This window comes from Brassica napus, chromosome C5 (assembly GCF_020379485.1).
Source record: "Brassica napus cultivar Da-Ae chromosome C5, Da-Ae, whole genome shotgun sequence".
NCBI classification, from domain to species: Eukaryota; Viridiplantae; Streptophyta; class Magnoliopsida; order Brassicales; family Brassicaceae; genus Brassica; species Brassica napus.
In genome coordinates, this window is record NC_063448.1 from 5,335,103 (window position 1) to 5,359,121 (window position 24,019).

The following is a 24,019-nucleotide window of genomic DNA, read 5'->3' on the forward strand; positions in this document are numbered from 1 at the left end:
GCCAACAGGTCACGCCGCTTAACTCCCTGCTAAGAAGATTTTCGATACAAAGAATTTCTGCTCAACCACTGCTCAAACAAATCATTACCTTTCTGCAACCATGACACCTTTGTAGACTCTTCTGATTCACCTCATGTCCCTGAGAAGCAGAAATAGATTTCTACTGAATCCCATTCAGAAAACTCGAAACATACATTTTTCCATCCTGAGTCATCCTCTGATTCGAGCAGCTACATGTCCAGCAAGACTCCACCTTGAACACACTCGTAACACTGACGATATTAACAGGTCACGCCACACAACTCCACCTTGTTGTGAATACTTTCGACATAAGTCTCATGTTCAATTCCCTGAGTATAAGGAAAAACAATTACCAGTAGATTTAACCTCACTACTAGTATCCTTTAACTATATCTCACATCATCCAAACCTGTGATGCTCTCCTAAGATACACCTTTACAGCTTCTTCCATGTCAAACTCAAGCCCATGGCGAGTTTCTTCAGTTGTAACTTGTCCTGCATCACTATCACCACTGCGCAAACTCCACCAAGAAACCTTTGGTGCATGCATCCACTGTAACCTGTCGAGATACACCCTTACAGCTTCTTCCATGTCAAACTCGAACCCTTGGCGTGTGTCTTCAGCTGTAACATGTCTTGCAACACTATCACCAGTGCGCAAACTCCACCAAAAAACCTTTGGTGCTTGCATTCTCTTTCTTCTCAGACCTGACTGTGACCTGTCCAAGCCTGATTTTCATACTTGTCAAGTCAGCAAGTATTTTCTCCTTTGGAAGATTACAACATCACCCTTTTGATGATTCAAAGCTTATCCTCTTTGTCTGAGAGCTCCACCTTGACGACTTTGGTCATGACACCAAGCTTGTCGTCCCTTATTTCTTCTGAGTTTGTTCCTATGAAACCTCTGACTCAGACCACCATGATGATTCCTCTAAGGTAAGCTTACACACGCTTCTCCTAGCTGTGGTAGTGAACAATGCTTCTTGAACAAGTATTGCTCAACCTGTTCTACCAGATTCTTCCTGCGCATTTTCCTCTGCTTTTGACCAGAATCTCCAAGCAAACTCTAACCTTGAATCGCCTTCTCCCATGGCTTGTTCTTGTCACTCACACGACCTCGCCAGAACTACTACATGTTGTTACCACAAATGGCCATTTGCTCCAACATATACTTGTGTAGGCCTTTACACAATTTTCCTTTGCTCTAGTTCTTTCTTCGTGGAGATACAACATGTTTCTATAAACCAGAAACATTACATCTCATGTACCCAATGAGATTCACTTATATTCTTGTGCTGAATCAAAACATAACGCCATCTGTTTCATCACATTATTGCCACAAGAAATCAACATGTGCTGCTACAAGCTCCATTGTGATCTTTTAACCCTGATCATCATTTGAGCTTCCTTTTAACCACAAGAACCTGATCCTTAACCTCTTTGTGACTGAACCTGCAACCATGTGACTCAAATCTTCTTAACTAAACCGACTTTGAAGCCTCAAAGTACCAACACCCTGTCTCGTTCCAAACCTGATCAACGCCTCCTCACGTTGAACACTTCTCTGCAAATTTTTGTTCACACCCGAACCCTGGAACCACTGATCAAAATCCGAATAGCCTCTGAACACACATATCATCTTCAACTTCTAAGGTGTCCCCTAGACCTGAGATAACAGAGTGTCACCAACTGTCATTCTCTACACCTTTTTGAAACCACATTGCATATCTCTTCCACAATCAAACTGACCAACGCACAATCTGACCCAGACCAGAACCTTGATCATCTTTTGCAAAGACAACATACATCCCTTGTGATCCTGAAAGCTTCAATTCCTTACACGTTGCAAAACCTGAGTAACCATCCATCACAACCTTTCTTGTGACTCCATTGGAATGAGACCATTTATTCTGAAGATTTAAACCTGAGAAATTGATTACCTAACTTTGATTTCATCTCCATAAGCCTTGTTCTGACTTAATATGAATTTGTCTTCAACTTGAGATATCCTCCATCTCAAACAACCATCAAATCAATCTCTAACCATGCAGATCACGGACACACTCAACTGTGCCACTGTTCTTGAACACGCTCATCTGTGCAGCTGTTCTTACTTCAGTCTTTGGATCTTTCCGTTCTCGCAAACCCTGCAGCATCCCTTACTTGCGTCTGATTTCACAGACCAGAAACCATTAGATCCGATTGGACCTTCTTCCGTTTCCGACGTTTCCTTCGCGTACCACACACGAACGTCATCTTCTTCTTTCTTTGATGCTGCATATCCTTCAGCATCATCTCTGATTCGTTACACTTAAACTCGTGACGCGATCGGGACTACCAATCCCCTAATTCTACTTCTTCATAATCAATCCAGCTTCGACTTAGATAAACCCTTAATCGCCAAACCAGCGCTCTGATACCACTTGTTAGGGAATTTGTCTCTTTCCTGGAATCTTACTGTAGTTATTTATCGCAAACCTAGTCACTAATCAAGTACGCGGAACACAAATCAAGCAAGATAGAAGGAACAAAAGACACTTTTGTTAACCCGGTGTTCACCTCCCTTCCTTGATGTGAAGAAGGAGCTATACTCACCAGAGAGAGAAATCGGTCTCTCAACCTTCCATTATATCAAACACGAGAGTACAATATCTAGAGTTTACAGTTCCTGTCAACCTCTCTTGATCTCTGTTACAAATCACCTAGAGATACAAGTATATATGGAATAGCCTAGCTAGGGTACCAAGAACCTAGTTCTCTCTAGCTCTCTCTCTCTTCAGACCAAGCCCTGGTCTCGAGCTCTCTCAAGCTCCCACTCTTCTGTGCCTCTCCTCTGTGTTTCACTTGTGTCTGCCTTGTGTTAGATCATCTGTCGTGACCTCTCCATCTGATATAATCAGAACTTGACCTAATGGGCTTTGTCGATTAGGCCCATAATCCATACGCGCGAGACTTGTGCAAGTTAGCCCAACTTGAACAAGTCTGGTCGTCTTGAGCAAACAATACATAGTTTATTTAATGACCCAGAGTTCACCGGCGGGGCTACGTCCATGGGGCCTAGCAAGGCAAGTTACTAAACTCTTCCAAGATCACAACGGCCGTGACCTAAAGTTTGTAACTCTAGTATTAGATATCTTTCTCTATTATCTAATGCAATTCACGAGCCTTGCTTTTATATTAGGCAAGTGTAGTTACAACTAATAACCGGTTTTCAATAACCGTAAACTATTGAGTAATATTTAGTCAGCGTTTAACCATAAGTCATATAACCTAATTGTCAATCTCGACGTGGTTCAAACTTCCAATATAACTGATTCTTCATCACCAACGTAACAATTACATTAAAAGCTTTTTATTTCTTCATATATTTATTTGTTATTTTCCTTTCTACATTATCCTACGTGAATTACTTGTATTGTATCCCTCTAAATAATCACTATTTGGACCATTTGTTAAGTTCGTGTTGGTAAGCAGACTAAGCCAAAGGGGACTTATTGAATTTTGAATATGGTGTAAAGCTAATGAGAGAGAAAATTGATAGGGCATCCACTTTTGTCCGTGTCTGTCCCTAGCTTTTATATGAAAATAAGAATAGAGGTTTGTTTGTATGTTTATGTGTCGGTGGGATCTGACTTTGCTACAGCGTTTGCTTGAGGGAATTATTTGAAAATTTCTATATACAATAGTGGCAGTGTATGGCTCAATGGGTAAGAAAACGGTTTCGTATAATTAGAAGGACGGACCATGCTACCGAAACATTATTTTATATGTGATCCAGAAGGACCACAACCATGGATGAAATCGCAACTTGAGAAAAATGCAAGTAAATATGAAATTTGGAAAGAGTGAGAAAAAAGAATATTCCATGAAGAATAATTTTATATATTAAAACAGAAATCATAACATTGATTCATGCATGTGTGATTTTTAAAAAAATAGATCTAATGGACATATTCCTATAAAGTCATGTTATATTTAATATATAATCTTATTATTTAAATTTTGGGCTTACCAAAAAATTTTATTGGGCTATCAATAATTGAATTTAAACAATAGATGATCAATTGAATTTATAGAAATTATAAATTAAATAGATATAATTTAATGTTGTAATACTATACATCTATATGCTAAATATTTAAGTATTTGTCGATGTTCACTTTTAAAATTATAAATATTTTTTTTTAAATAACAAAAATCATATCTAACAATGATTAATCCTTACTACCTTAAACCAATGAAAACAAATTTTAAACTATATAGTTTATTTTAAAAATTAAACAAAAACTAAATGTTTAATTATTTACTCGATATAAATCTATGAAGCGAAAAGTTTAACTTTAAAAAAAAAAATTAAATTTGAGAAATGTTACAACATCTTTGAATATGACAATAAAACAATATTTTACTAATCTTTATATATATAGTTACGATTTTAATAATGAAATAATAATTTGAAAATATATATATATATATAGAATAAGCAGTGCCGTCTTAAAAAATTTAATGACCTAAGGTGAAATATAAAATATAGACCTTTTTATAAGTTTTTTCTCAACTTTTATTTATTCTATTTCCATGAACTAAATAAAAAATTGTGGTATTCGAAGAAAAAAAAATTAAAAATGAGTTTTTGTGTATAAATTAGATTTTTAATATAAAAATTGAGAATGGTGTAAGTTAATTTGTTGTTCTTATTGTATTTAAATTATATTTAGTTAATCATGCACTTTTTTTATTATAATTTCTCCAACTAATTGATATTTAACAAACAAAAATAGACCTTTTTAATTAGTAGAATAACATAAAAAAATTTTGGACCTATGGACCCATGGCAATTGCCCATGTTCCCATGGGTTAGAGCTGGTTCTGAGAAGAAGATACAAATATATGTGAAAGTTTGAAACAATCTATTCAATGAAAAAAAAAATACAGTAAACTTATTATGTTTTAAAAATTGATAGACACATATATATTATAATATATACCAATTTAGAATTAAAAACATAATATTTATACAAAAATAAATGAAAACAAAAATCTGCGCGGTTGCTACTTTGTTTACTAAACAAAAATAAATGAAAACAAATAAATAAATAAAAACAAAAATAAATGAAAACAAATAAATAAATAAAGATATTTACTAAACAAATAAATAAATAAAAGATGTGAGAAGAGGGATTATATAGATTTTTTATTAGCAACACATACACAATGCGTTTATTCTTCCATAAATGTATTTCACGTTCATTCATTACATAAGATTGATCTTAGGCATCTAAATTGTCGTTCAACCTTTGTTTGTCGCATGTTTTTAGTCTAACTAGATTTTGTTTAATATGTTTTGCATTGTAGTTTGATTCATATGTGTTCGACAATGTGCTTAAACCACCTTAGGGTTGTGAATACAAGAATAATCTCTACCTAATGGTGCTTATTCAACTCTATGCCGGAAAAGATACATCCATGATCCATCTACGTAATTAAGACACATAGACTATAATATCCAAAAATGGCGTAATACCATTGTGAAATATCCAAATTGGATTTGCCATCATTTATGGCAAAGTAAGTAGTTGAGACAAATGCATTAATGAGACATCTAACTTATAAAGGCCTATCTAGTTCTCTTGTTGTTTCTTTTTCAATCTGTCTATATAAGATATGTTTACACTCTTTCAAAATGCGCTTGTTGTATTTAAACCAAAATATACATTAAAAGCTTGAAGTCTTTGCTTTTGGCTTTTGTTGGTCACCGACGCAAGTAAACTCAAATCCAGCGTTAAACCCCCAGTGGCTGTCGTTGGTGCGTACTTACACTCGCTCGTGAGTCGTGAATCACGCTTATACAGTATTACCATTTTCTTTTCTTCTTTTTTTTTCTGAACGAATCAGTAATACACTAATACTTGAACCTTTTTTTTTTTTTTTGTCAATCTGATATTTTATTATTCAAACATAACCTAACATCTTAACAAAAGATTACAGATTTCGAACACACAAACTAAAACCCAGAAAGTGAAAACACAAGCCGGCGATTAGAAAAAACACTAATCCCAGAGACATAAGTTGGCGTCTGATAGATAATCAACTTCAGAGACAAAAAGATCATACACAAAAGCCTTAACTACCTTATCTGAGATTCAGAACTAGTAAAAAAAAGACAACATCAGCCCGTTATCTTACAACTAACTGTTGTTGTGTACAAGCTTTCTACATGTTTATGCTTTATTGACATCCTTCAAAATCAAACCAACTTGCCATTGATCTTTGAAGGGGAGCACCACACGTCTTCCACGCGCCAATCATCCACTGCCTCCTCTAGATCCAGCTATGACTCGCCAGTGGACTCTGAAAAGGCTCACCTTGCACCTTCTACACGCTTCCACTCCATTGACTCCCTCCAGATGTAACCGAGACTTGCCATTAGACTCTGAACGAGCTCACCACGCTCTTCTACACGCCCCTACACCAGAGCAAACCAAAACAAGCAGCACCTAACACGATCGAACTCAACACAGCCGGTCACTATAAACCAACCACCATATATCACAGATCTGTAGGTTCTATGGTGTCCGATCTGAAACTTTCGGCTTCAATCCGACAAACTGAAACCTAGGACCAAATTTGAATCCATCTAGGGAAAAAAAGAGACTAAAACAAGCAATAAAAGACATCCATGTTCTCACGGTAGCAGCGGCAAGCTGCCGCCGGCCGGAAAAGATGGATAGACGACAATGCCTTCTTTTTTTTTTCTCTCTCCCGACGATGCCTTTCGTACGAACAATACTCAGGTTCACCCCTATGGTGAACGGTTAAATTCACCACGCTCTTCATAACCAACCAAAATGTCATATAAGAATAGTTTAAAAAAACAATAAAAATAAAAAAATTAAATAGCTAAAAAAAAAACAACACTGACATTAATTAGCGCCGTTTGCAAAATTCTAAATTCTAAAAACTTAAACTCTAAAACCATAAACCCTAAATCCAAAACACTAAACCGTAAACCTCAATCCTAAAATCTAAACTCTAAATGTTAAACCCTAAACTCAAACTCTACACAATAAACCCTAAATCTTAAATTCTACACCCTAAAGCCTAAACCCAAAACTCTAAACCATAAACCCTAAATCCTAAAATCTAAACTCTAAATCCTAAACCCTAAACCCAAAACTTTAAATCTTAAACCCAAACCCTAAATCATAAACCCTAAATCCTAAACCCTAAATCCCAAACTTTAAATCTTAAACCCAAACCCTAAATCATAAACTCTAAACCCAAACTTCTAAACCGTAAACCTTAATCTTATTAACTCGCAGATAGGTTTACGGTTTAGAGGTTTGGGTTTACGGTTTAGGGTTTAGGATTTAAAGTTTAGGGTTTAGAATTTGAAGTTTTGGGTTTAGAGTTTATGATTTAAGTTTACGGTTTAGGATTTAAGGTTTAAATTTTAGGGTTTAGGGTTTAGGATTTAAGGTTTAAATTTTAGGGTTTAGGATTTAAGATTTAAATTTTAGGGTTTATGGTTAAGAGTTTTGGGTTTAGGGTTTAGATTTTAGGATTTAAGGTTTATTGTTTAGAGTTTGGGTTTAAGGTTTAAGATTTAGAGTTTAGATTTTAGGATTGAGATTTATGGTTTAGTGTTTCGGATTTAGGATTTATGGTTTTAGAGTTTAGTTTTTAGACGGCGTTAATTAAAATCGGTGTTATTATTATTATTATTATTTTTTTAACTACTCTTATTTGGCACTTTGATTGGTTATAAAAAGTGCGGCGAATTTAACTATTTACGCAGGGATGAACCTGAGTATTGTTCCTTTCGTACCTGATCACTTTATATACGACGATGTACCATTTTCATTTAGTTACGTTTATGCTTAATTAACGCGTATCTCTGCCAGGCTGGCTCTCTAGACAATATCTGCGTCATAATTATTGTAAATATCCAAAAAATACCCCTGTTCGGAATTACGATAGGCGTTAGTCGGGCGGTTAGTCTATGCCTAGCGAGTTGCAAAAAAATCGGGAAGTAATCGGGGAGTACGCGGGGTCTAGTTTTTAATAAAATTTTATATATTTATATATATATAAAAAGTTATGTAATGGTTATCAGTGATAGTAGCTTGGTCTGGTGGCAGTTTCCTTGATATTACACTCTATCAGGTCTTGACTTCGAGTGCCCTTTGACTCATTTTTGTTTATTTTCACTATTTATTTACTGAAGGGCATTTTTGTAATAAACCTTCGTCTTCTTCATTCTTATTTCTTAGGGTTTCTGCAAATGTTTTGTGCGGCCGCCAATGATTTCATATACATTTTCTTCACTTGTTTTGATGTTTCAACCATGATTTACACTTTGTACAAGCAGATTAGTCATATCTACAAACTTTAGAATGACCAAAACGAAGCTTTTTAAAAAAACGCCTAATTGTCCGATTTGGACCAAATCGACGCGGTGGTTCCCCGCCGAGCGTGTAAACGCCGCAAATCCGGTCGCGGCGGCCGCGTTTTAGAACAGGAAAAAATACTAACTACTTTATATCAATAAAAATATTCTATAACACAAGTGACGACAAATTAACAATTAATAACGCTTGCCATTAACAAAACTTGTCTGAAAATGTCGAAACCACCCCTAATCCGCCATTAACAATTTAACAGACACAAAAAGCCGGTTCTCTCTTTCACACTCTTGTCTTCACTCAGACACTCAGTTCAAAACTCAAAAAGTGTCGGCAATGTGTTTACGTTTATGTCTGTTTCTTCTGTTTCCAATCGCGATTAGCAGCGTTACTACCACCGACACTGATCTCCCCGCGTTTCGAGAGGCTCCGGCGTTTCGAAACGGCAGAGAATGCTTCAAAACGGTATGGTCACCGGAGGATCGCACACACAACCCTTCGATCATCCACATCGCGATGACTCTCGACGCCATCTACCTCCGCGGCTCGGTCGCCGGAGTCTTCTCCGTTCTCCAGCACGCCTCTTGTCCTGAAAACGTAGTTTTCCACTTCATTGCCACTCAACGCCACAGCGCCGATCTCCGCCGCATAATCTCCTCCACGTTCCCTTACTTAACCTTCCAAATTTACCATTTTGACCCTAACCTCGTCCGCAGCAAGATCTCCTCCTCCATTCGCCGCGCCTTGGACCAGCCGCTAAACTACGCACGGATCTACCTCGCCGATCTCCTCTCCGCCTCCGTACGCCGCGTGATCTACTTCGACTCCGATCTCGTCGTGGTCGACGACGTAGCGAAGCTCTGGGGGATCGAACTTGGCCGTCACGTCGTCGGAGCTCCGGAGTACTGTCACGCTAACTTCACCCACTACTTCACTTCGAGATTCTGGTCGAGCCAGGGGTACAAGTCGGCGCTGAAAGGGAGGAAGCCGTGCTACTTCAACACCGGCGTGATGGTGATCGATCTAGGGAGATGGAGAGAAGGGAGATACACGGTGAAGCTTGAGACGTGGATGAGAATACAAAAACGACACCGTATCTACGAGCTGGGATCTTTGCCGCCGTTTCTGCTGGTTTTCGCCGGAGATGTTGAGCCGGTGGAGCACAGGTGGAACCAGCATGGTCTCGGGGGTGATAACTTGGAAGGGCTTTGTCGGGATCTGCATCCGGGTCCGGTGAGTTTGTTGCATTGGAGCGGGAAAGGGAAGCCATGGCTAAGGCTTGACTCGAGAAGGCCTTGTGCGTTGGATTCGCTTTGGGCTCCTTACGATTTGTTGCGTTATTCACCGTTGATCTCTGATAGCTGATTAATTAATCATCGGACGGTGGAGAGAGTTTTGTAACATAAAACGTTTTGAAGCTAAATTCATTTGGGTCAATGATGGGCTTTTGAAACATTGGGCTATGCTTTAGATTTAAAGTTATGAAGGTAGGTTAACAGATTTGGGCTAGGAAGCCCACGATTTTTGTGCCAGGAAAGCCGGCAAATCTACAATTTTTGGATATAAAGTTCTTGGGCCTGCGTTTAATATATACTTTGATTCTTTGAAAGACTTATCCTATATTATCTTTGAAATATCAATACTTTGATGATTTCTCATGCATATTAAAAGTATAAGTTGTCCTTGTCTAGCTGATTATTATACTCGGAAGGTACCGGCCCTGATATCATTTTGTTAAATATATATCATAATTCGTGCGCCAACCGAAGAGTACTAATTAGCTAGAGATTATTATAGTAATCATCACCTAACGCATTCTTTGATTAATGAATAATGATACATTTCTAAGTAAACGAATCTCGACATGCAGGCCACGTCATGGACACTTTATTAGGCCATCTTCATCGCCTTTCTTTTAGCGTTTCTTAAGTGAGAGAGGGCCTACAAATACTTAATTAAAACTTTTCCAAAAGTCTCCAAATAAAAGACAGTGATTGCTTCGTTCTTCAACTGTTCGTAGGCTCTACTGAAACGTGACGGTCCGCGATTGATCTATTTACAAATTTTTTTTTAATCAGATAAAAAAATAATAATAATAAAATAAGAATCCCTAATAGGGGTTTAGGGATAAAGATGCCCTTAGGGTCAAACACTATGTATATGAAATGAATTAACTATTACTCCATCCAGTTAATATTAAGTGTTATTATAGATAAATTTTTCGTTATAAAATAAGTGTCGTTTTCGAATTTAAATACAAAATTTATTAATTTTATTCATCAATTTATTTTTTTATTGGTTAAAATATGGTTAGATGTATAGGTAATTGTGTTTTTATATAAAAAATATATAAAATTAATTGTTTCCTTAATATGTGTACATAGGGTGTGATTGGTTGGATTTTATCTCCTTACTTTAGCTTTATTTACTTTTAAATCACTAAAATTTACCAATCATGTTGTAGCTTTATTTTTAATAGTTAAAACATAAATCAAGTTTCTATAAACTTTTATCAATCATGCTTTACCTTTATTTTTAAAGTTACAACAAGAAAACTAAAGCAAATTTTTTTTAATGTATTTTAGGTAAAAAACCAAAAGCTTTCTTTAGCTTTATTTACTTTTAAATCACTAAAATTTACCAATCATGTTGTAGCTTTATTTTTAATTGTTAAAACATAAATCAAGTTTCTATAAACTTTTATAAATCATGCTTTACCTTTATTTTTAAAGTTACAACAAAAAAACTAAAGCAATTTTTTTTTAATGTATTTTAGGTAAAAAACCCAAAGTTTTCTTTTATAATCTGTAGAATCTATGAAATAAAAAAACTATCTATAATATCAAATAAATTCGATAATCATAATTAAAAACATTTATAAATATTTAATTCAGTTTTGAGTGTTGTAAAAAATATTGAAATATTTTAAATAAAATATATATTATTTACATATCACATTTTAAATAACAATAAACTTTGAGAATTTATAAAAAATATTAATATAAATTATTTAATTGATAAAAAGGAATTATTTTATATATACATCACAGATTTCATATATTTTATTTTAAAATATCAACAACCTATAATTTACAGTTACAACAAATTTAACTACAGCAAAAGTCTCTGTCAAAAAATCTGCAGTAACAAATTTACAGCTATAACTAATTTAGCTACAATTAAATTTTAGAGCCACAGTTGAACCAATCATCACCGTATACTCAAAATGACACGATATATGAAACAGAGAGAAGTAGTAATTCATAATTCATTACGTATGTGCAAGTTTACCAAAAGTGAAAGCATAACCTATACTTCTAGAGCTTGATGAATTCTCGTACGAAGACTAAGGTAATATACGAGTCAAATAAGTGCGTGCACTATTGAAAAGAAATATGTGTTGTTGATATCAAGCAATTAGATAAATCATATGTTTACTAACTGTTTTGGCAGTTTAATGCCCGCTATATTATGAGAAAAGTAGTACACAATTCTAGAATGAAAATAAAAGAGCATGTTTTCTTACAACTGTTTTATATCACATCACACCATAGAATTTGAATTTGCGTGGAAGGTCTAATAGATTGGTATATTGACGTGGATCCAACACGTATAAAACAAGAAAATATATAATGAATAATTATAAAAATCTGAGAAACCCAACTTTTCATATCATCCACAAAATTTGACTGTGGTCACAACTAATTAATATATTATCTTTCACGCACTGATATTTTCGATATTATTTTGATGACATACAAAAGTATCGGAAGTATATAACTATTATATACATGATCAAACGGTAAATTTTTTAGTGATTTCATTTTACAAGGGTAATTTTGAGAAGTCTACTTTTATAATCTATTGCATGATTTTTGTATCCGACATAAACATATAAATTCAGTATAACACCCTTTGGATGATAATAAGATCAATCTGATTTGATTTTTGAAACTCATCTGTAGTGTCTTCTATATATTTGAAGACACATCCAAATAATTTTCCCGACCACTATGAGTATACCTAACTGTGTTAAATTTAGAAGCTTATGTAGTTCTGTTTTTTTTTAGTCAGATGTAGTTCTGTTATGAGAAAACCTTAGCTCTGCCGATAACTAATTTTATAAAAGTCAGCTAAAAGCATTTGTTACAATATTTTTCTTACACTAGTAAAAGATATCAATCAGCTAAACTATGAAGAACATTCTTATCTTTCTTATTATAAACAATCGTAATATTTGAGTTTCGAAATAACATAAGAGATTACGATCTAGAAGTAATATTTAACCAAATAATAGTAATAATCTAGAAGCAATATAACTTATACATAGGTGAAAGGAGACAAACCATCTTACAGAAACAAGCAAAATAATCAACCAATAATAAAATAAAATCAGCCACGTGTCATGCATGTGTGCCTTTATACATACCAACAAGAGAGACAAATAGGGCATAGATGTTTTGGGGGTTTTGTGAAATTGTGACCATATAAACCATTCAAATTCAATGATAATAAATTGCAATAACACAAGTGGGTAGTGAGAGAGAGGTGTGTAGGGTCACATTTCTACCTTTCTCTTCTTCTATAAAAAGTCTGTTTTTCATTTGCATCCTCATCATTTATATACATTCTCAAACCCTAAGAAAAGAAAACTTGTTTTCATTTTAGCCAAAGTCTTTGAATCAATATCGAAGATGAAGTTGGGATCAAGTCAAAGCATGGGAGGTTCAAAGAGACGGGTGTCGAGTAGGGGACTTGGAGCTGTTCTTAAAGAACAAAGAGCTAAGCTTTACATCATTCGAAGATGTGTTGTCATGCTTCTTTGTTGGAACGATTGATTCTCTATAGATTCATTATGTCCCTCATTTCGATCACTATCGGTATGTATTAAAGGGTTTGCTGGTTGGAGAGAGAGACCCGTCGTTTCGTTCGAATCTGCCGAAGAACCTCGGCTAACAAGGTCGGTTCGGATCCTAGTTTGATGCTATATTGTGGAAGAATCGGTTAACTGATTAGCTTGTTTCGGTTAGGTCTCTCAGTTGGTTAGCAGATTCTTGTTCTTTGGAGGAAATGTTGAAATTTAAATTACATAGTGGAGAGGAAGGGCAATATTGTAAATATTCACAACATGGTAGAGAGACTTGACAAAGTTTTGTAATAGCTTTTGGCTTTGTTCATGACATTCTAAATATAAATGATTTACGGCTATGTAAAATTGTAGCCCTCGTATTCTATAGTTGGTATTATCTTGTTGGGTTAACTAAGGTTTTGAAATCTCAGGTTCAGTGATCATACCCTTTTTTTACAAGCCCCACAATATTATTTTTATATTCTTTCGACCATGCAGTTTGATCATATATGTTTTTTTTTTTTTTTTTTTTTTAATGGTTAAACCCGAATCTATTAAAAACACAGACCTAACTCCCGGATGGGAGGTGCAGCCCACGGATAGACCCTTGATCATATATGTTTCCCAGGATGAATTATGATAATTAAGGATATCATATAAAGCAATTATTCTCTAATAAACAAGTTCTCTAAAACCAAATACTTGGTTTTAGTCAACTCAACAACTCTGTTCCTATGGTGTATGATTCAAAGTCGGCAATAATAATATTTTTTTAAAAATTGTCAAAATCACAATTGAAGTTTCCTTAGTTAATTGTTGGTTATTGCTGCCCCCACGCATGGGGAAGGGTTACATTAATCTAAATTGGGTGGGATGGGTTAAACTAATTTAATTAGTTCCGATATACCCGAAACACTGTTTCTAATTTAGTTATTACTTATTAGTGAACTACCACGATTTTCAGCACGTTCAATACTTATACGGTTTGGCTCATGCTTTTACGTTTTCTGCTGATTGGAATCTGTTGAATTATAGATAATTACTCTCTTTTTTTTGTTCAACTATTATTGATAATTACTCAAAAGATATGTTTGAAGAGATATGTTTAATTTGCGCGACCATATATATAAACCAAGGGACACAATATTCAGTAGTTTATTTGGGCCCCTCTTATGAAACCTGACATTATCAATATTTCATTACAACGTCTCTAAAAGACACTCTATAATTTCAAATATGAAAATTTTTTTTCTCTTCAAAAAAAAACTTCAAAACTTCAAATTTCTTATTTTGAAGAGTGAAACTCTATATTTGAAGTTTCACTACTCAAAACTTCAAATTTGAAGTTTCATATTTTTATTTGCATTTTGATCCCTAGAATCACACATCACTTTTATGATTCATAAATATTTTCTTGTTTATTGTTTTAATTCTTAAAAAAATTATATCTCATAAATATTTTAATTTTTGTTTACAGATTTTAAATTTTACACATAAAATTAAATAAAACCTTAAAATAAGATTTAAAATATTTTAAACTAGATTTAGACAACAATAATATACAAAAGAAACTTAACAAAAAATATTTTTTAAGTTTGATCCAGAACCTTCAAAATTTTCAAATATTGTTCAAATTTTTTTGTGTAACTGAAGATGGTTGTTGTTGTTGTTGTTTTTGATGTCTTTTTTCGTACAATTATTTATTGTTCGTATCAAATATATTCACGAGTATTAATATCATTGAAAAGAAATTAGTCTTTTAGTAATATTTTATGTTTTTCTTTTACTTTCTTGTTCCGATCTAATATATTTACAAGTATCAATATCATCTGATTTCTATAATTTTTAGCTCGTAATCTTTTTACAGTAAAAATGAAAAGAGCAATTTTTAATTCAAAATGCACTAATAGATCATAAATGCATTACGAAAATCATTTTATGAAATAATATGGTATTTTGTTTGAAGTTTAATATTAATTAAGTTATTTTTATTTTTATTTAGATTTTTATATTTTAATAGAATATTTTATTAATTAATATTGTTGTAATATGTTTATATATGTGCTAGTTATTTACAATTTTTTTTATGAATTTAAAATAGTTATGATAAATATAAAATTCATAGGGGTTTTTGCCAAAACTAACCCACAACTTGATTTTAACCCCAAACCTATACCCAAACTTGAATCAAATGCAAAACTAACCTAAAAGTCTAGTGAAATTACAGCTCAGCCCCTTGTAACCAAACAAAAAAACAGAAGCCATTTTTACGAATATAGCCCTAGTAAATCGTCTGAGTCGTCTGAGATGTTGGAAGTCGTCTGGACGACTGATGTGTAAGTCGTCTGGTACCGGTTTATTTTAAAAATAATTTATAAATCTTGTAAAAAAATATTTTGATGTGTGAAAAATAAAAATCAAGTAATTATAAACAGTTTTAAGTGATATAAATTAAGATATGATAAAATTGATTTGTTTTGAAGATAGATGAGTGGAAGTAGTGAATCATGAAATACTTTGGTTTAGGAGTTTGGCAAACATATGTTGTAGTATTGTATGTATTGTTAGGGTTAGATTTTTGAAAACTAAAATGTTTTTTTCAAAAATTAGTTTTCACTTATATGTGTTTATTTATGTGTATAGTAAACACTTTTCAAGTTTGATTTGATTTTATGAAGTCTTTAATTAGATAATTAAGTTTAGGGGTTATGTTTAGGGTGTAGACGACTTATATTTCAGTCGTCTGTTGAATAATTTACTCGGACGACGTATATTTCAATCGTCTGTTGAATAATTTACTCGGACGACTTACATTTCAGTCATCTGGTGAAGAAATTAAAACAGACGACTTACATGTAAGTCGTCCAAATATTCCCGCCTAATTTTTTTTAAAAAAATTATTTTCCCGCTTAAATAATTTAAACCAGACAACTTACTTGTAAGTCGTCTGGAAAGTCTTCTATTTTAGTTTCCCGCTAAAAATATTTAATTTTCCGCTAAAATATTAAACTCTTCTCGACGACTTACATGTAAGTCGTCTGTTTTAATTTCTTCACCAGACGACTGAAATGTAAGTCGTCCAGGAAGTCGTCTGAGTCAAAAATATTTAACCTAATTGGATTTTTTGTCTCCCTATATAAAGAAAAATTTATACATTCTCTCTACTCCTCTCAAATGGCTGCAACAAAAATGTAATGTTCATCATTCTAAAACTCTCCAACCTCTCTCTAATCTCTTTGACTTGAAAACACCAAACTTTATATGAATTTTTCAGTTTTTTCTCATGTATTTCTTACTAATCTATCTCTTTTGCAGGTTTTTGATCAAATGGTACTCATCTTCCACTAATTTAAAGGTAAATCTATTAATTTTATATATGTATTTTTGTGTGTTCTATAAATGTAGATTTATCTAATCTTCCACTCATTTTCTCTATTTTTAAGTCATTTGAACGTTTCTGGATATGCAAGTTTTTCAGATCTGGATTTGATATGCAGGTTTTTCATATCTGGAAGACTTCTTGGACGACTTACCAATTAGTCGTCTGGAAGTCATCTGGAAGTCGTCTGGACTTCTTGGAAGTCTTCTGACAAAGTTGTCTGGACTTCCAGGAAGTCGTCTGGACTTCCAGGAAGTCGTCTGGACTTCATGAAAGTCTTCTGACGAAGTCTCCCTTTCATAATAGATCTGAGCGTTTTGGTAAGTTCTTATGTCTGATTTTTCTGTATTTGGTAACTTCTTGTTGTATAAAGTTCTTACTTTTTTCCCAAACTAAAACTCTCCAAACCCACTTTAATCTCTTTGACTTGAAAACACCAAACTTTATATGAATTTTCCAGTTTTGTCTCATGTCTTTCTTACTAATCTATCTTTTTTGCAGGTTTTTAATTAGATGGTACTCATCTTCCACTAATTTAAAGGTAGATCTATTATTTCTAGATATGTATTTTTGTGTGTTCTGTAAAGGTAGATTTATCTAATCTTTCACTCATTTTTTCTGTTTTTAAGCCATTTGAACGTTTTTGGATATGCAGGTTTTACAGATCTGGATTTAATATGCAGGTTTTTCAGATCTGAAAGACTTCTGGGACGACTTACCTGTTAGTCGTCTGGAAGTCGTCTGGACTTCTTGGAAGTCTTCTGACAAAGTCGTCTGGACTTCCTGTAAAGTCGTCTAGACTTCCTGTAAAGTCGTCTGGACTTCCTGTAAAGTCGTCTGAACTTCCTAAAAGTCTTCTGACAAAGTCGTCTGAACTTTCTGGAAGTCGTCTGGACTTCTTAGAAGTCTTCTGGTCTTGTCTACTCAAGTGGAATCTAAGCTTGTCTTTGTAGAGAAATGATCTATAATAGTTTTGCTTGTGGTCTGTTTTGTGAATTGCATGTCTATTCTTTTAGTTGTGAATTTTTTGTAAAATCAGTAATAATGTTTTCCAAGATGTATTAAATGTGCTAACAATGTGTTTACACATTTACAAATCAATGAAATAATAGACTTCAGTAGCCTTTTTCTTATCTTTGGATCTCTCATATGCAATAATAAACTCCAATGGCCTTTTTCTCATCTTAATAAACAAGAATGTTGGTAGCTTTATATTGATACAACATTTTAAGAAGCATTTTAACCCTTTTTCCAACTCATAACAATAGTCATCATTATTGTCTATAACAATAATACTTAAGAGATGGAAACAAACAATAGTAACTAGTCAAAGCATATCATATTTTATTATAAGTTTGCGTTGAAAAACTTAGTCAAATTTAGTAAAACTAAGAGAGAGAACATATTTTGTAAATATGAGTTTTACATATCTTGAAGTTACTTATCACTCTTAAAAATATAAGTTATTCAAAAACTAACGTAGAAGACTTAAAAACTAGCGGAGAAGACGCGGATGACTTTAATCTAAGTTGTCCAGACGACTAAACTATACGTCGTCTGGTCAACGCAGAGGTTATTTTTGCAATTGACTTTGAAATCTGTTATTTCGGACGACTGAAAAATAAGTCGTCTACTATTGTTTGGCTAAAAAAAAAACTCCAAAAAATCTAGACGACTTACATTTCAGTCGTCATAGGTTAGTTTTGCATTTGACTGGATTATTTCAGAAGTTTAACTTTTCTGGACGACTTACATTTCAGTCGTCTAGTGAAAATTAAAATAATAATATTTTTTAAAAAGTAGACGACTTACAGTTAAGTCGTCATAGGTTAGTTTTGCAATTGAAAGAAAAAACTTCAAGATTTAATTATATACAGACGACTTATAATTCAGTCGTCCACGAGACGACTGAAATGTAAGTCGTCCAGGATTTACGAGGTTTGACCAGAATCTCGGAAAAAAATCCTGGACGACTTACAGTAAGTCGTCTCGTGGACGACTGAATTATAAGTCGTCTGTGTATAATTAAATTTTGAAGTTTTTTTTTTCAATTACAAAACTAACCTATGATGACTTAACTGTAAGTCGTCTACTTTTAAAAAAATATTATTATTTTAATTTTCGCCAATGTCAGTCGTCTGGGGAAGTCAAACTTCTGAAATTATCCAGTCAAATGCAAAACTAACCTATGACGACTGAAATGTAAGTCGTCTAGGTTCTTTGGAATTTTTTTTGAAACCAAACAAAAACAGACGACTTAACTTTCAGTCGTCTCAGGTTACAGATTTCAAAGTCAATTGCAAAAATAACCTCTGCGTTGACCAGACGACTTCCAGGTAAGTTGTCTACAGCCAGACAACTTCCCAAGTAAGTTGTCTGACGAACAGATCTGGAAAAAAATTCGATGTCATACCTTAAATTGGTGAGATAAGTTCCTTAGCATACATAAGGCTTCTCCAAGCACACAGAATCACAAACGAAAGTAACCCACCTAGAATCGTTAGCTTCTATGACTCTATGAACCATAAAAAATGTAGAATCAAAATCTTGGGTTTTTTTAGCTCATTGTGGAGAGAAAGTGAGAGATATGTTGTGTTTAGTTCACAAGAATGGAAAAAGAAAAAGGGTAAATCGATTTTGGGAGCATTAAGAGCTTCAAATTGGTTGTTCATGGTGGTTGTGGTATTGATGACAATGACAATCTTGTAATTACTTGAAGATGATGAGGGTGAGAGAGTAAAAATGTCATTTTCGAAGAAAAAAAGAAAAAAAAAATTGATGGCATTTTCGTAAATTATATGAACTTGTGGGGTGAATAGGGCAAAACCAATTTTCAAAAAAAAAGGAGGTTAGTTTTGTGTTTGACTTTAAGTTATAGGTCAATTCTGCAAAAAGCCCAAATTCATATTATAAAATAAAAATAGTTTTGAAGTTACGTTTGAAGATTTGCTTTTGGAAAATAACACCTATAAACTTCAAGTATTGAGTTTTGAAAAGTTTGAAATAGAATTATTTTTTGGAGATGTTCTAAAATAGTCACGGTGGAGGACCCTGTCACGTCTAATCGTATTCTGTTAGAAAAAAATAAATTTTGTTGTATTATATGTAATCAGCGGTTTAATGAGATTACGTAAAAAAAAAAAAAGACGAATGTTATTTTTTAGAAACAAAAACTCTCGGACTAATCCGATCAATAACTACAGAAGTTGCACCCAATTTCGTTTAGGATCTTGAAATAAAATTACGGCAAGAGTAAACATACCCTATTAGACATATCTCGTCTATATTATCACCGATTTAAATAAAGATTCATAAGTTATCATAACAGAGGTAATAAAATTAGGTCACCGTAACATCCCTATAACATCATAGAAGAAAATGACTTGAGTGATGATATTCCATTTTTTTCTGATTAAACTTGAGAAACGTTTAAATCCTTTGCAAATGTACTAAAGGAACCAACTAACTAGATAAGAAGTACGTTGACTAGTCAAATGAAGACATGGGTAAGGCAGGCCACGTGCGGCGGTCCTACCATCGTCGCCGTCGTGACCATCACCAGTACCGCTCTCTTCTCTCTTGTCTCTTTCACTTCTTCTCGGGCTACGAACTTTTTTGGTATACCCTAATAAATAAAGTTGTGATAATTGAACCACTCGCTTTTCAACCTAATAGTTTCCCTTTGTACTTGTTTATTTCCTGGAACTAATTTGATCTTGTACTTCTCACTCAGAGTTCATTCTTTTAGCTAGTACCCTATTAAGCTAAACGTTCCTTTCCTAATTGTGTTCTCGATTGGTTTTAGGGTGGATAACCAAAAACTTACACACGTGAACAAATATTGTTTCGTTTGTTCGTTAACTCAATTTCTGATGTATATGATCAGATAGGACGAGACAGGTAAAAACAAAAACAAAAAAAAACAATTTTCGGAATGAAGCCAAAAAACGATAAAATGTTTCATCTACTCTTGATTATGATTTATGGTTATTGGCAATGTGCTATTAATAATACGTAATAACCATACTTCTAGTGATTTTCTATCCAAAATAATAAACAAGATTTGAAAGATTTAGCAAATGGTATAACACACATTTCCATGAAGTGAAATTTCCGAAAGAACCAACAACGAGGCAGAAGTTCTATATATACTCTTTCTCTAGTCATGGAAAACGATATCATTACTCGATGCAATTAAAGTCCATGATTACTGGAGAACAATCTAATTCGCTTGTATACTATTGGTGCATAATAATACCTGCACCACCCCCGAATCCCGATCCCAATTTGGATTTAAACAAAATTCAGTGTACCAAGAAACGAACAAGAGTTGGCCTACGATGTCTCAAATTACAAATCAACTTGTTTTTTTATATATTTATAATGTCTTTGGACTCTTCATTATGCTTGAGTAGCTTCTATGACTTTTTGTTGTTGACATTATCTCTCTGTAAAGAAAAAAACTATGCAAACACTATTCCTCTGAATCCGGCCAACCCACTTATTAATTTCGTGTAATTTAGTTGTTTATTTTGCTTTTGTCCACGAAATCTAGAACATTTTGGGCTTCTTTCCAAGTGCCTTCCCATTTTCTGTTCTTCTTTCTTATAACATTGCATATGCTTATCCTATCTGAAAGTATGTATATTTATATAATATATGATCGTCTTGTCTATGAGACAAGGAGAGAGCTAGAAAGTGCTTAGACAAGTCTTTAACTCTACATGCTGGCATATTGTACTTTGCTCCATAGAATTGTATTAGTTATTAAATACTTCTCTACAGGCTACATGATTTGTGTTTTTCGTGCTATGCCCCCATGGCCGCTCTGAGTCAGAATCATATAGTCAATAAATTTGGAAGACAACATTGTATCAAAATGGCCCATTAGCTCAGTTGGTTAGAGCGTCGTGCTAATAACGCGAAGGTCGCAGGTTCGAAACCTGCATGGGCCAACTGTTTTGTTTTTTTTACTTCTGGTACTTTAACCTCATCATCGGCCCAATAAGACTCGTTTTTTAAAACGTCAACATATTCATTCATGGGCCATATTTTCATAACCGTTGCAGCAATACAATACGAAAAGATGAAGACGATACATGATACTAAACACAAAAGATTTTAGAAGAAAGATAGATGATGAGCTCACAAACGCTCCTCCTGATTTCAAGTGCATGACTTCACTCCAAGAGGAAGTAAATGCTTTTGAGGTTCTGACATTACAATCTCAAATGGTTGACAAAGATTTGGATTCTTCCAAGCTTTAAATCTTCTTCCCATCTTCTCATAGAACTTCCTAGAGAATCTAAGCTCCCCTCTTAGGTTGTTTCCATTAATGTATAACGAACCAATACAAGGCAAAGCTTCAAGTTCGGATGGAACAAAACCGGTAAGATTGTTGTCGTTCAGACCAAGAAACCTCAACCTTTTCAGATTGGTTAGACCAATGGGAATCTCACCTCTTAAACCCATTTTGGAAACATCTAAAATGACCAGGTTTCTCATCTTCTCCCACTTTATTCCAACCATTTCCTCACCCATTGGATTGTCTGATAACACCAACTCCGTTAGAGATTGCATCCTTTCAATGTTGTTGGATAGCCCACCAGAGAATCTGTTCTTCCTCAGATCCAATAGTGTCAGATTCTTCAACAACCCAAGTTCTTGAGGTAGCTTCCCTTCCAAGAAGTTATTGCTTAGGTCAAATTTGAGCAATGAAGTCAAATCTCCAAAAGACGAAGGCAATGTTCCTGAGAAAGAGTTGCGGCTCAAGTCCATGATCAAAAGCTTCTTTAAGCCTTGGAAGCAGTTCGGGATCATCCCCTTGAACGAGTTCCCTGCCAAGACCATTCTCTTTAGACTATTTAAGTTGCATATGCTTGATGATAGTCCTCCACTGAACCCATTTTCAAGAACTACCAGCGACTTCAGGTTTGTGAGGTTGCCGAGTGTTTCAGGAAGGTTCCCAATGAGACCAGGATTGGATCTAAACTCGAGGGAGTCTAAGTTAGCTGCAAAACTTATCCAACCCTCTTTAGCTATCACAATGGGAGAGATAAAGCAATTGAAGAAGGAGAGGGATCTTAAGTGCTTGAGCTCAAATAACTCTGGCCTTATCTCAAGACTTGAGGAGCAAGGAAGCGAGTTTTCATGAATAAGCCCTAAACTCAAATCCGTGACATACCACAAGTCATTGTACATATCACACGAAACACCCTGAAAAACAAAACAAAAAAGGTATATATATATTTTATTCTTCAAGTTTGGATTATTGTGAAGAGAACTTAGGCTGCAAAAAAAATAAAGGAATGATTGGTGGGCCAATGTGCCCATATAATTGAAGAACATTTTAAGAAACCCCAAACAAACATGTTATATGAAAATAGGATTCACTTTGGTGCTTTGAAGCTTTAAACTTCACTATCCGATTATAGAAAATTTTCAAAGGGGACAACAAAGCATTTTGAAGAATTATTGAGACAGCTAGACAACAAAAAAATCTTTACACATCATTTCAAAGCTTTTTAGAGTTTTGAGTTTGATTCAACAACATCTAAAGCTCAAGCTCTTCACTATCTTCAAGAATCTATGTTTCTCTGACAAGACTAAAGACTTGAGGGTACATAACATGGCTGCACAAAAGGTTTTAATGAAACAGAGAGTTGTAAGAAAAACCTGAATTGGAGTCCAGCCACAAGGATCAGGATAGAGATCAGAGCCATTCCAAGAATCACCTACAAATCCTTGAATCGCAGAGTACAAAGCTTCTCGTTCTCTTTTATCCATTGGAGCTTCTTCAGAATAGGTTACTTCAGGCAAAGATTCATCACCGGTACACCTAACAAGTAGAGATAGTAAGAGAAGAGAGCAAAACATTCGCCACATCATTGCTCTCTCTAAGAGAGCACAAGAACAGAGAATAACAGGTGAAAACAAAGCGTGTGATGTGTTTTGTCTTTTTTTTCAATTTGAGTTTTTTGGGTTGGTTCTTGTTATTATTTATTGAGAAGAGAGCGAGAGGTCGTTGGGAATCAAATTTAGCTTTTTTCCTCATTACAATTCAAATGGTTAAAAAGTAAAAGAGGAGAATTCTATAGACATTTTTGGTTACATGTTCCACTTTTGTTACGTAAAGTAAAAGCTTTCATCTGTTCCCATAACCATACATATATGCACATATAGAATCCCAATACATTTATCATATATACAATGTTTGTGTATATGTAGTCGAGCATGCAGAGAAGCACACATATCAAAGCGTAATTGCATTTAATGGTGTCTCTAATGTTGACAAAGATTTTTCTTTAATGTTTCTGCTTTTTCTGAAAATCATCCTTTGACATTTATTTGTTGTAATCAATAATA

General features: G+C 34.1%; 3 protein-coding genes and 1 non-coding gene across 4 annotated transcripts; 3 read left to right on the forward strand and 1 right to left on the reverse strand.

Annotated features, from left to right (window-relative positions):
• Window positions 1-8,344: 8,344 nt before the first annotated feature.
• On the forward strand, window positions 8,345-9,924 carry LOC106411975 (probable galacturonosyltransferase-like 3). Its single transcript, XM_013852844.3, has one exon. It carries the CDS (start codon window positions 8,763-8,765, stop codon window positions 9,789-9,791), a length of 1,029 nt encoding a protein of 342 aa, XP_013708298.1. The 5' UTR covers window positions 8,345-8,762; the 3' UTR covers window positions 9,792-9,924.
• A 3,042-nt stretch (window positions 9,925-12,966) lies between these two features.
• LOC106413726 (small polypeptide DEVIL 4-like) lies at window positions 12,967-13,655 on the forward strand. The gene is made up of 2 exons (XM_013854470.3): window positions 12,967-13,267; window positions 13,323-13,655. Exon 1 carries the CDS (start codon window positions 13,121-13,123, stop codon window positions 13,262-13,264), a length of 144 nt encoding a protein of 47 aa, XP_013709924.1. The 5' UTR covers window positions 12,967-13,120; the 3' UTR covers window positions 13,265-13,267; window positions 13,323-13,655.
• A 7,875-nt stretch (window positions 13,656-21,530) lies between these two features.
• Window positions 21,531-23,842, reverse strand: LOC106399688 (piriformospora indica-insensitive protein 2). The gene is made up of 2 exons (XM_013840146.3): window positions 23,330-23,842; window positions 21,531-22,870 (listed from the first exon to the last, which is right to left on the reverse strand). Exons 1-2 carry the CDS (start codon window positions 23,540-23,542, stop codon window positions 21,821-21,823), a joined length of 1,263 nt encoding a protein of 420 aa, XP_013695600.1. The 5' UTR covers window positions 23,543-23,842; the 3' UTR covers window positions 21,531-21,820.
• On the forward strand, window positions 21,536-21,609 carry TRNAI-AAU. Its single transcript has one exon. It is a non-coding gene; the product is annotated as a tRNA-Ile (tRNA).
• Window positions 23,843-24,019: the final 177 nt, after the last annotated feature.

Bases quoted from the DNA above. Each gene is read 5' to 3' on its own strand.
- LOC106411975 (XM_013852844.3), top strand. From the start codon at position 8,763: ATGTGTTTACGTTTATGTCTGTTTCTTCTGTTTCCAATCGCGATTAGC.
- LOC106413726 (XM_013854470.3), top strand. From the start codon at position 13,121: ATGAAGTTGGGATCAAGTCAAAGCATGGGAGGTTCAAAGAGACGGGTG.
- LOC106399688 (XM_013840146.3), bottom strand. From the start codon at position 23,542: ATGATGTGGCGAATGTTTTGCTCTCTTCTCTTACTATCTCTACTTGTT. The intron at 22,871-23,329 runs GTTTTTCTTACA...TTTGTTTTTCAG, and splicing joins GTGGCTGGACTCCAATTCAG to GGTGTTTCGTGTGATATGTA.